The sequence below is a fragment of the Pyxicephalus adspersus genome, chromosome 2, assembly GCF_032062135.1.
Source record: "Pyxicephalus adspersus chromosome 2, UCB_Pads_2.0, whole genome shotgun sequence".
NCBI lineage: Eukaryota > Metazoa > Chordata > Amphibia > Anura > Pyxicephalidae > Pyxicephalus > Pyxicephalus adspersus.
This window is the reverse complement of record NC_092859.1, coordinates 153764208-153776681: the sequence shown is the minus strand read 5'-3', so window position 1 is coordinate 153776681 and position 12474 is coordinate 153764208. Positions and strand designations below refer to the sequence as shown.

General features: G+C 39.9%; 1 protein-coding gene across 2 annotated transcripts in view; it reads right to left on the bottom strand.

Moving 5' to 3' along the window:
* The window catches only part of ADD2 (adducin 2), a 65316-nt gene that overhangs the window by 22317 nt on the left and 30525 nt on the right, over positions 1 to 12474 (bottom strand). For both annotated transcript variants that reach the window (XM_072402796.1, XM_072402795.1), the window contains exons 4-9: positions 11435 to 11586; positions 7656 to 7736; positions 5823 to 5972; positions 5574 to 5717; positions 5251 to 5349; positions 409 to 585 (exon numbers count right to left, since the gene is read on the bottom strand). In XM_072402796.1, coding sequence (XP_072258897.1) covers positions 409 to 585; positions 5251 to 5349; positions 5574 to 5717; positions 5823 to 5972; positions 7656 to 7736; positions 11435 to 11586 — 803 coding nt within the window. The remainder of the gene's footprint in view (positions 1 to 408; positions 586 to 5250; positions 5350 to 5573; positions 5718 to 5822; positions 5973 to 7655; positions 7737 to 11434; positions 11587 to 12474) is intronic.

Sequence of the window (12474 nt, the reverse complement as noted above, 5' to 3'; positions counted from 1 at the left end):
TGCTCCTTCTGCGCAGAAGGAGCCTTTTTTTTAATGGAAGAAAAAAATTGCGGATCTTACGCACGTTCAGTGAGATTGGGAATCTTTTTCCCCATCTAAGTCACTGGATTTCACGCCTGCACAGTGCGATATCAGGTGACGTAAGAAAAAGAACCCGGAAGAAGAGAGAAGAAGATGTCACCACCGAAGACGGATACGGGGACAACGCGGAACTAAAACAAAGAAACCTCCAGACAGATCGACGGATTTGCAGGATTAAAGGCAAGTATGATTTTTTTATTATGGGTTTAGTTCTGCTTTTAAAAAATATATTACACTAAAAGGAATACTGGTGGTGGTGTAAGGAGGTTTTCACTTAAGGTCTCTAGGTGATTATAAATATATTTTTAGAAACTGGTGCACACTTACCAAATTATCCATCATTCTCATTAATGCCTCAAATTCATGTTCACCAAGACGGCTCTTTTGCATAGGTCCAAACTTGCTGCCAGCCCAGCCAACTGTACCCACGTCATGTGGGCGATATTTCTCCCTGTCCAGAAGGATGAGGTTCTCTGGTCCTCCTGCACTCGGTACAGCTGACACCTGAAACATAACATTCTTAACAGTTAGTACAAAGCCGGTATCTGTAGGATGAAATAATGCAAAAGATATTGTAAAATAACATTGTTGCTGAAGCATTGGTTCGATTGACTATGTGTTTTTTTAAACATTGTATTGAAGGGGTAACAATCCATTAAAGGTGCAAAATTTTTAGGACACCACACCCCATCCCAAATAGAGCCCACCTCATTTCCTGGCACATCCAGCATTATTTAGCCCTTTCCTCTCTGACCTAACTGAACCCGGTCCAACCCTTTTATTAATCTAATTTAATTTCCTACATCAAGCACTGAGGTTATCCTAATGAAACTAAATGTGCTAAAAACTTTAGTTATGAGTAAACATCTGTGCCAAGCCCCATTTATATCATTCACCCTTAATAATATAACATTTTTTAATATGAGTGCAGTAACAGCCAATCAGTTTGACAAAGAATAAAAGGGAAACAATGTTTCAACCTCCCCTCTACAATCTTCAGTTTCGAAAATGCTGATATGATTAGCCAGCATCAATTTAACATTGAAATATTAGGCTAGGTACACACGTGCAATAATTATGGTTTGAAAACAAATTATCCACGAATATTCCTGAATATTTTGAACGATAGTATTGTGCACAATTCTGTACATGCTGCAACGATACGATTGTTCAAATTTAATCCACCAATAATGTACACACACTAGATACGATCGTTCAATCCTTCCATAGAGGAAGAGACATGTACAGGGGAAAGTGTATCACAGAACCATCCACGATCACTGAACGACCGTACACACAATAGATTACAAACGATCGTCGCCCAATCAGATGCGCTGGAAAAGTTGTTTGTTTCCAGAGAGATTCCTCATTCGTCTGTGTCATTGTGCACTTTTTTCTGTTAACAACTATCGAACGATCTTTCGTGGATCGTTCATTTCCAACGACAATTATTGCACGTGTGTACGCAGCCTTGGTTTTTAGTGGACTGAACCTGCAAGGTGCCACCATTGATCCAGGACTAGAATATTTCCTGTCCCAATAACACACTTCCTTTTTCAGCTTGTTCAATGGATGGGACTACTTTTGCTAGTAATTAAATAAATACATGAAAAAAAATTGCAAATTGCTGGGGTAGAGATGCAATGGCTGGAATTTTGAAAACAATTCAGACTTTCAGCTGTAGTTGGAAAGTTTAGAACCTACGCACAAAGGATGGGGTTATGGTAATAGAACAAATTTCACAGCTTCTGGTCTTGGACAATCAACATATGCAGTGCCAAATTCCATGGTGACTGGATTAAGGTGTTTGTACTGTGTGAATAGAAATCCTGGGGTAATTCATACCCTGGAAGAACTGAGGAAGCAGCATGGAAGGTTGTTAAAAACAACTTCAGCATTATAAGAACAAATCTAGCTAAATGTGACTAAATGTTACTAGATATACAACCTGGATCAATGAAAACCTTAAATGACACAATGGAATGTTTATTTGAGGACATTTGAAGTGTTAGGATTTGCTATTTGTTGTACTTTTTAGCTCAGTGTTTCTCAAACTTTTTAACATGGGGGAACCCTTGAAATATCTTTCAGGTCTTCAGGGAACCCCTTCTATAATTACTATATACACAGCTCACAGTATATTAGTGTGGTGGTCAATGGGAAGAATTCCCCTTACATTGCTGGTCATTGGGAAGAATCACCCTACAGATACCCAAAAAGATCATTGGGGTCACTTAAACCTCTGGTAGATAAACACTTTTGTAATGTGATGTCACCGCACAACACACAGTGAACATAAGTGGGAAAATAACAGTTCACTACTATTTGTATATATTTTTTTTCATTTTTTATTTTTAATAAAGACATTCCAGTAAGCAAGAACTCAATGCAATAAATTGGAATACATAACAGCAGAATAAAATTAATAATAATTAAAGTGCACAATACTAATTGGCGTAAGTGACATTGCTCAGTTGTAATACAAAGTGGTGGATTATAAAGTTCTGTAAACAAAGCAACATGTCACAAATAAATGGATCTGAGTGGGAAAATGGCCAACTGGGTGCCTGAGGTTTTTTTGAATGGGAAGGAGAGGGAGAAAGGAAGGAAGGGAGAACGTAGCAATTTGTATATCTTTTTTTAATATAGATATCAATGAGGGATAACCATGCAGCCAATGCCAATTGAGACATTAAAGGAGATTAAATCCCGGTCCCAGTGGGAGGTGCAATGACCTAATGTCCATGATAGAATTGATGAATAAAAGCAGGAGAACCTTACTGAGATGAGAACCGATGGGACCCTCAGCTTAATAGGATCAGGAACCGGTCCCAAGGGCTCAGCTTCCCCAGATTACAAAAGCTGGTTTCAAATTTTCCAAAGCCATACAGATATTCGCATGGACATTCAGTCTCCAGGTCTTGGAGAGGCTAAAAGCTGCTCAATATCTCTGGCTCATTTTTCCAAAGTTCTTCCTAAGAACTGACAGTGATTAATCTATATACAGATTTAAGAAACGAATACCAACAGACAGGGTTTTGGTGCAAGTTGGGGGTCTCTAATTACAAAGCTGTGCAGATTTTTTTTTGAGACAAAAGTTTATGATTGACTTGGGCAATCCAGCATCTGTACAAATCTCCCTTGTCATTATTCATCCGCAATGCTGGATTGTAAACTACAAACAATAATAGGCTTGGTTTATTAAAGCTCTCCAAGGCTGGAGATGATACACTTTCCATGGTGAAGCGGGGTGATCCAGCAAACCTGGAATGGATTTCTTCAGAGTATTTTGCTATTTGCTAGCAAATGTTCTGAATCCTGGACCAGATCCATTTCAGGTTTAATATTTACTAGTAAATGTTTGAAGTCCTGGACCAGATCTATTTTAGGTTTGCTGGATCACCCAGCTTCACTGATGAAAGTGTATCCTCTGCAGCCTTGGAGAGCTTTAATAATTTAGGTCCATTGGCTGCAGTATTTCTGTAAAATGGAGCACAAAGTGGGGCACCTATCACTCATCCTTCTCTTTCTGCAATGTCTGCACAGTACTACCGTCACTGGAAATGTTCACTGACCACAATTATTTCATGGCTAGATGGGGCTTAGTAGTCATTTTAAAAGCTCCTATGCAGTTATATAAACCATAGCCCAGCCAGAGAGTTTATATAATACTAAGGATTTTGTGATTTGTGTGGTTTTGCCTTCCCTGGTTCCACCTTACTCCCCTCATTAGCATGCTAATTATATTTTTAGTAATATGTATTGTGATAGTTAGGTGTGATTGTCTCTGTTCTGACGCGTTTCGCCACGTTGGGCTTCTTCAGAGGAATGTGAGAAAGAAGAGTGCTGGTATATGGTGTAAACAAAGTATTTATTACATTGCAATGAATAACTCATGTAGGTAGGTTTTAATTTAGATAGTGGTTTAGAAAGGGTCATAGGACCATAGCGTGCATCAAATTATAGTAAATGGTGAACCTTCCTACATAAGTAACTCATTGCAGCACAATCACATCTTTTTATTTTCTTGGTCGCATATTATTTTTATGATTTTTTTTACCTGTTTATCCTACCAGTGAACTGTTATTTTTCTATTTATGGAGTGAAATTACACCAGTGTTTCTCAACCAGGGTTCCCCATGTTAAAGAATAAAAAACTAAATAAATAAACTCTGCCCTATAGTGCAAACTAGTAAAATAATTGCACACTGCTATGCGCACTGCTATATGCTATGCCATTATATCTAAATAGTGCTAAAAATCTGAAAAGCTTGTGATCCTATATGTTCTACTGGGTCATTTTTGACCTTACAACCAAAAAGTCAGCTCTCCTGCTTAAACTCTTATACAGGGGTACAGAACTATAAGGAGTGTAGATGATGCAGTCTTCAGAACGCAAGGTAATAAATGAGTCGCATCCCTAGTAAGGCCAAGTGCGAGCCCCTACAAATCCATAATTAAATTCATCTTTGTAGGCAATTGGTCATAGGAAGTCCTCCATGCTGCCAATGGCCATGTGGTGTTTTTTGTGACTGCCCATGATGGCACCACATGACATTATTATTATCAGAGTCGAGTGTTTATTTTTACTAGACAACCCTTGTAGACAACCCTTTTATTTAAGTAAAAATTTAGTTTGTTTGTGTGCAGCACCACCCCCTAATTCTAGATCGCCCGGGCAATAAAGAAAAAATGGGTGCACAGAGCCTCCTGGGATACCTACGTCACGCATTCCAGGAGGGTCTTGGCTGCCCTTTTATCAATAAGGGAAAAAATTGCAGATCTCAAGCATGCGCAGTGAAAAGTTTTTTCCCAATCTATGTCACCCGATCTCGCGCCTGCGCAATGCAAGATCAGGTGATGTAGGAAGAAGAACGTGGATGAAGAAAGGAGAAGATGGCGGCGCCTGGCGCCCCCTATAGGCTGGGTTAAAAATGAATACTTGGGCCGACGCGGGATCCGATGGAAGAAACCTCCTGATGGACAGACTGATCTGCTGGATTGAAGGTAAGTGTGATTTTATTGTTTTGGGTGAGTTTTGGGTTCACTTCCATTTTAAGATCGGGTAATCTTAACCGGATCTAATAAATGAAATCTCTTCTCATACCTTCAATATCTGTTTTTAGTTTCAGGTGAAGCATGAATAATGATTATATAGACTATAATTACCTGAATTTCACAGGCCGCCTGTAAGTGGAATATTTTATAGAAAGCTTCTTCCACGGACTCACCAAGAGCCACAACGCCATGATTCCTCAGAACCAGAACCTGGGGACATAGAGCAGCTTTGTGTTAAACAACCAACGATGGTAACAAAGAATATATTAGGGGACATTTATCAAATTCCTTTCTTTGTTTGCGGGTGTCAATATGTTGCAATTTAGGGGCAGATTTAATTTTTGCATTCATTTTGTATAGTAACAGAATAGAGGCAGGCATTAATTATTTCTGTCATTTCTATACATGGTTCATGGAGAAAGATGTGACCCAACCTTGCACGTTGGTCCCAAACACTTCTGTAGTTCAATCCTGTCCTTCTCATCTTCCATGTCCCCATTGAAGTCATAGTACACCACTTCTCCTGCCAGCAAAGCATCATGGGAGATAGGCAGGAGGCCACATTTCATTGCTGATACCTATATTATAAAAAGATTATTAGTTCCATGGAATATCTGTACACCCAACAGTGCAAACATTTCAATGCTCTCCAATGCATTACAGCACAGTATTGGTGACCTTACCGCAGTTGTGGCCGCTGTATGTAGCTGTATGATGCACCGCACGTCCGGCCGGGCTGAGTAGATGGCAGAGTGCAGGCTGAAGTCGTTAGTTTCCACCTCAAAGCCGGTGCTACCAACCTCTACTACGTCACCCAAAATGTTCACCTTTACCTGGGACAGATACAGCAGAAGTTGTGGAGATCAGTAACAATTCGCAAAAGTATAAAGGCTCATTCTATACTGGTGCATTGTCCTAATGCCTTATTGTAGGTTGCATCAAGGCAGCCCATTCACATTTGCTTTTTTTAATGCATGGTAGTAGCTTGTGTTGTGCTGATATACACCTTCATTAGGGTGTATTACCAATACCAGGTAGGGTGGTATTTAGGGTCATTAGGGTGTATTACTTCATTACCAATAAGCTAAATAACTTACTAACGTCTACAATGCAAGTGCATCCAATCTGCAGTCATTTTATTTTGGTATTTGCCAACCTATTATTTAAATGCTTTTTACAGGTTTATGGGCCCATTTAGGTGCTTGCAACATAGTAACTCCTGTGTTATTCATGTAGCGTGCATTATCTTATTGTGGTACCATTTATTTTAAATAATGCACTAATACAATGCATGTATTGTTACAATGCCTGATAATAACCAATAATGTTAGAGCTACAAGAAAAATGAGCCTTGTGTGTTTTTAGAACATGGGGGGGCTATAACACCTGATTCAACTTTTAATTGGTTGCCTAATTGCATTGCACCTTAATGTATGGTAATGCTAACTTGTTCTGGGTGAGGGCTTGTTCACACACATGGTTACAGTTAACACATACCAGGGGCCAAAGTTCAGTTGCTAGGCACCTGAGAACAGACACAGGTGGCTAGGAGAGGTATTTTCTGAGTTTGTGCAAATGTCTATAAAGCACTATAATTACAGTTTGCTAGCAATGCGATTGTTTTGTAGAGGAACTGGAGGGGTATGGAAAGCAGAAACATCTCGGTTGTTGGTACTTCTTCCTGACAAATGCTTCTAAAACGCCTTGAAATTGCCTTAACACCAGTAGGCCTTTGGAAAGCATTCCTATTCAGGTCTATGGTAGCAGTTGGGAAGTGTGCCACCCATGAGGAGCTGCATGCAAGATCTCTCATTTTTTCAATGATAAAGCAAGAACTTGGTGGTTCCTTTACATGCTAGGGGACAACTTACATAACCACCCATCTGGACAAGTTCATAAGCCACACAAAGCATAATACAGTCATCATTATGAGAACTAGAAACAGTTTTATCAGGAAGAAATGTTTAAAATGATTTGACTTAGCACAGTTTTTAACTTTAATTAAACAATTTAAAAAATAAATTGGGAGCTATGTTTGACAATAATCAGAGATAAATGGTACAATGAAGGTTAGGATTAACCTTAAAAAATATCTGCAGAAGAGGACATAGGGGGGTCTAAGGTTTGCTGGTGCACAAGAGCCCAAAACCCTCCTTAACTAGCAAGGGTCCCAAAAGAGGCTAAGTCTCTTCTGCACAGGGGACTACTGTTGGCTATGTAAACCAGTGAATGGGAAGTAAAACAAATATAGTAAATCAATTTCAATAGTAGACCAACAGGTCGGATGTAGAGCTTTTAGGCTCACTAAACAGATATAGTTGGGAGCTTCCATCTGTAGAATCATGCTAAGCATGGTCCACTTCACCCTCACCTCCAGTGATAAGAAGAGCAGAAATGAATACATGTGCAAGGTTTTGGGACTTTACTGATCAGTAAGTTGATTGGAGCAGTCATTCATGTCCATAATTGGAAGTAGATCTGCTCGGATATAATAGACCTTACAAACTTGCACTTACAAGGATTGAAGCTGTCACTTCATTACACGCTACTCCTCGAGGGTTTATTAAGAAGTGATCCTGTTCCTTATTTACTCTTATCTGAAACGAGAAGATAGATAGACATGAGATAAAATGACATGAAGAAAGCTGATCTGTGCAATACTCAAAGCAAGACCATGAACTCAGATCCGTATTGGTTTACATCCGGGCAGTTAGGATTTGCAGCCTCTATTCATAAAAATGTCTGATCAGCAAGGTATTTTCCTGCTATGAACCATTAATCTATGAATAAAATAATAAATCACCCTCTGGCTGCTAAATTGGAAGTCATACACCATAATAGTCAATGAAGTGAGTAAATAAAACAGTAGTCACTCTCTTTGTATTTGAAATCTGTTATCAAATGGTCATGCAAAGTCATGCCAGGGTGCTGTATGGGGAGAAAGGCCAAATAGTTGGCGATGGGGCTGTTGCTGTCCCATTGTCATTGTAAATGAGATTTTACACTATTGCTGCTCCATTTATCTATCTAATAATGAGAACCATTGTGACTGATTTAATAAAGCATAACTATACCTTAAAATAAAAACAATTGCAAGCAGTTTCTTTTATACAGAAAGGACAGGTGAGGCTTTTTCTGCAATACAAACAAACTTACCTGCCTGTTCCCAATGTTTTGTTGAATGTACATTGAGCTGCACATGTGCATTGTGTATGATCCCGGCATAGATGGCTGCTGGGAATGATTGGACTCCTGTGCGTATGTGAAGTAATTATGTTATTCTAGGCCGGCCATTAAAGGTGGTTGACGATACCAAACTTTAAAGGTAACCACTCATAACCTCAAGACTTTTCTAGGGCATTTCAGCTTAGAATCAAATTCAAGCTCCCGTGCTTTGCTTTCCCCATCACATGCACAGCTCCGGGACTTTTCCAGGGCCACCCCAACGCTCTTTTCAAGCTCACCTACCCGTCTGCTTCTGGCTCCTAAACCCTGACTACTTCCCACCACTACATATCTCCCCTCTGATTGTCCCCCACCTCTTAGATTGTAAGCTCTTTGGGGCAGGGTCCTCTCCTCTTGTGCCAGTCTGTATCTGTCTGTCATTTGCTACCCCTGTTAAATGTACAGCGCTGGGTAATATGTTGGCGCTATATAAACACAGTATAATAATAAACAGGTGAAGTTGTCCACATGAGAAGAGGTGAGCTTAGGTAAATGTTTGCAAACAAGTAAGATCGTTTTATGGCAGCAGGGACATCACCTGTTACTTTTGCAATAAAATGCTTGCCTGGTCCCCATTTTTTTATTTTTTAAGTTTTAAAGGACTGTTGAAGTGAATCTCCTGGCTTCAGCCATGCAATCACGTGCAAGCACATGTCATCTTTTCTTTGAATATTCCTGCATGATTGAGTATTCCTTGCATCTTTTTTTAACACATTCACTGAGCTGGATAAATTATCTCTTGCAGTTTGCTAAGGTAACACCCCAACCTCCTGGCTGTCATCATTATCCTTGCATCACTATCAGGTGAGTCACGTATAAGGCATCCTGAAAGCTGACATCGCCATGCTTTTCTGGGTCATTGACGCAAGTAGTGAAACAAGAATAAGTATGACAGCCCCAGATATTGCACCTTCAAAGACAAGTCAGCAACAGTAACTCTCACATCCCTATCCATTGAGCTTCCCTACAAAAAAAAGAAACATGCAAAGAGAAATAACAACCATTATGCAATCATCTTTCATTATACTCAGTGCTAATTGAAGAATAGTGACCTTTGTTTCTTTCTTTTTTGGGGGGGCACATTGCTTTTTGTCCTGATTACCCCTACAAGGCAGGTCAATACAGGATGCTAATGATTATTCATGGGATAAGCTTTTTGTGTTGTCTGCAGAATTGATCTCAATAGACAGCATACTATAAGAATTAATTATACATTTTCATTGGAAGACAAGCAACGTGAGAGCTTTATTGATCTGAAATCCTTCCTGGAAACAGACATAATGAAGCTGAGATATTTGCTGCCAGAATTACAATCACTGGTGCCCATAACCACACCTAGGACTCTGCTCTCCATTACTATGGCATGATAATACATAGATCAACACTAACAGAACTTTAGGTTACAATTCCCATTTGCTGACAGTTGGAAGGATTGTGTGCAGCAGGTAGAATTGGTACCAAGACATTGCTCCCTGCACAGTACGACAACCCATTGTAGGACCAAAGAAAAAAGACAAAGCAGCAAATGGCCACTGTGTTATTATTATTAATAAACAGGATTTATATAGCGCCAACATATTATGCAGCGCCGTACAATAAATAGGGGTTTAAAATGGCAAAAAGATACAGACAGTGACACAGGAGGAGAGGACCCTGCCCCAAGGAGCTTACAATCTAAGAGGTGGGGGAAATATGTAATAGAGGGAAGTGAGGGTTTAGGAGACAAAAGAAGACAGGTAGGTGAGTTTGAAAACATGGGTTTTGAGAACTCTTTTAAAAGAGGAGCAATAAGAGGAGGAAGACCATTCCAGAGAGTTGGGGCAACTCCAGAGAGTTGCGTCACATAGCCTGGCTTTGAGGTGCGCATGCCTGAAATTGGGCATGTGTCATCAGGAGCTTTCTCATAATGCAATGCACATGCGTTTTTCTTCATTTGCAGGAAGACAAGTCTCCCCATCAAATGGAAGTTTGGGTGCCGTGAGAAGATAGAAGATGGTCGTGGAGTAGATATGCTGGGCTCAATTTGTGGAAGAATTAAGGGCTTTCCACAGGTACAGAAAGTGTTTTTTTTTTTTTTTTTAATTCCACTTTAGGACCCTCCTGAAATACTTCATACTTCACCGACAGGCTCATTTGATCTGCAGCTGACCTCCTCCTGACCAGCCTCAAACTGATTTTGCATTATATAGACTTTATTATTATCATTAACCCATCCCTAGCGTTCCAATTAAATCCATAATGCCATGCAAAAAGCATTACATTTGTTTGCATGGAAGTTTATTTTACATTGTAGGCTATAACTCTTAGGCATAACTCACTGAAATATGTCCAATATTTAATAAACTTTGCAGAGAGAAGACGTGTCCGGAGGAGCTGCGTGGACCAGCAGGATGCCGGGGGATAACAACAGAATAAATGTTTTTTTTTATGTTTTAAGCGACCCCGAGTGTGTTTCGGGATTACCGCTTTTTCCTTCGAAAATTCACCCCGAGTCACACTAGGGATTACCGCTAGGGGGGTTATAAACAGTATTTATATAACGCCAACATATTATGCAGTGCTGTACATTAAATAGGGGTTGCAAATGACAGACAGATACAGACACTGACACAGGAGGAGAGGACCCTGCCCCAAGGAGCTTACAATCTAAGAGGTGGGGGAAGTATCACGCAATAGGAAATATGTAATAGAGGGAAGTAGTGAGGGTTTAGGAGACAAAAGAAGACAGGTAGGTGAGTTTGAAAACATGGGTTTTGAGAACTCTTTTAAAAGAGCAGAAAGTAGGAGCAATAAGACGAGGAAGAACCATTCCAGAGAGTTGGGGCAACTCTAGAAAAGTCTTGGAGCCGTGCATTTGGTGAGGTTATGTGTTCAAAAAATGCACCAAAAATACAGCCAATGATGGTATGGACAACCAATGGCATAACTAAAGCCCAAAGGCAATCCATGGACAACAGTTTGAGAAGCCCCTGTTTGTACTTTTCAAGGACTGGTTCCATGAAGCACATTTAAGGGTGACAATTTCATTTGGGAATGTTGATGTACACATGATAAGACAGAAGTGACTTACAGAAGCAATGGTACCACTGAGCTGAGCCCAACCATACAGGTCTATGAGTCTGTAGATGCTGGCAAGCTTACATCTCATTAGCTTCTCACCCTTGGCTAGAGGCAATGACTCATTGCAGTGCAGGTCGTTAATAGGTGCCACCATGGACGAATCTGCAAAATAAAGTCACAGTTTGTTGAAATATGAATAGCTGGAACGAAGCTCTCCAAGACTGGAGAAGATAGACTATCATGAGAGAACCTAGGTGATCCAGCATCTGGTCTGGTCCAGGATTGAGAACATTTAGTAAATAATAGCAAATTATTTTAAGAAATCCATTCCATTTGTGTTGGATCACCCAGGTTCTTCTATGATCACCTATCTTCTCCAGTTTTGGAAAGAATTTTTAAATCAGGTCCTATTTGTCAGATAATATACCCCTTGTATATGCATCTCAACTGAGAATTTAGCTGTTTGCATAGAGTGTAACTATAATCTATAACATAAAACAGAGTTTCTCAGCCAGGGTTCCTCCAGAGGTTGCTGGGGGAGTTTGCACCTCTCAGGTCAGTATAAGTGACACCAATGACATTCTTCCCAACGGCTATCAATGGAAGAGATGTTCTTCCCACTGACCGCCACACTAATATACTATGAGCTGTGGATTTAGTAATTATAGAAGGGGGTTCCCTGAAGACCTGAAAGTTATTTAAAGGGTTACCCTATAGTACAAAAGGGCAAGAACACTGCTATATTGTACAAATATTATAAAAATGCTTATTTTTGGCCAATGGTGACATTCCAATGATTCTAGACAAAAATCCAATGCAGCATCAAAAATGGGTTCCATGTTGTCTTAGGCTTTAGTGACTTGGGCTGACTTGCAAAACTAATCGACACTTTTTCTCAGTCTCAGCTTGGTGCAAATTGGTTGGATTGGCTGCAAGCTCCGACTTGCACACATTGACTTACTTTGCCTGAATTTCTTGGGCATCTGTTGCAAAAAACAGCTAAAAATTGTGATTTTGTGAAACAATATTCAATCAACTGCTCCTGCATTC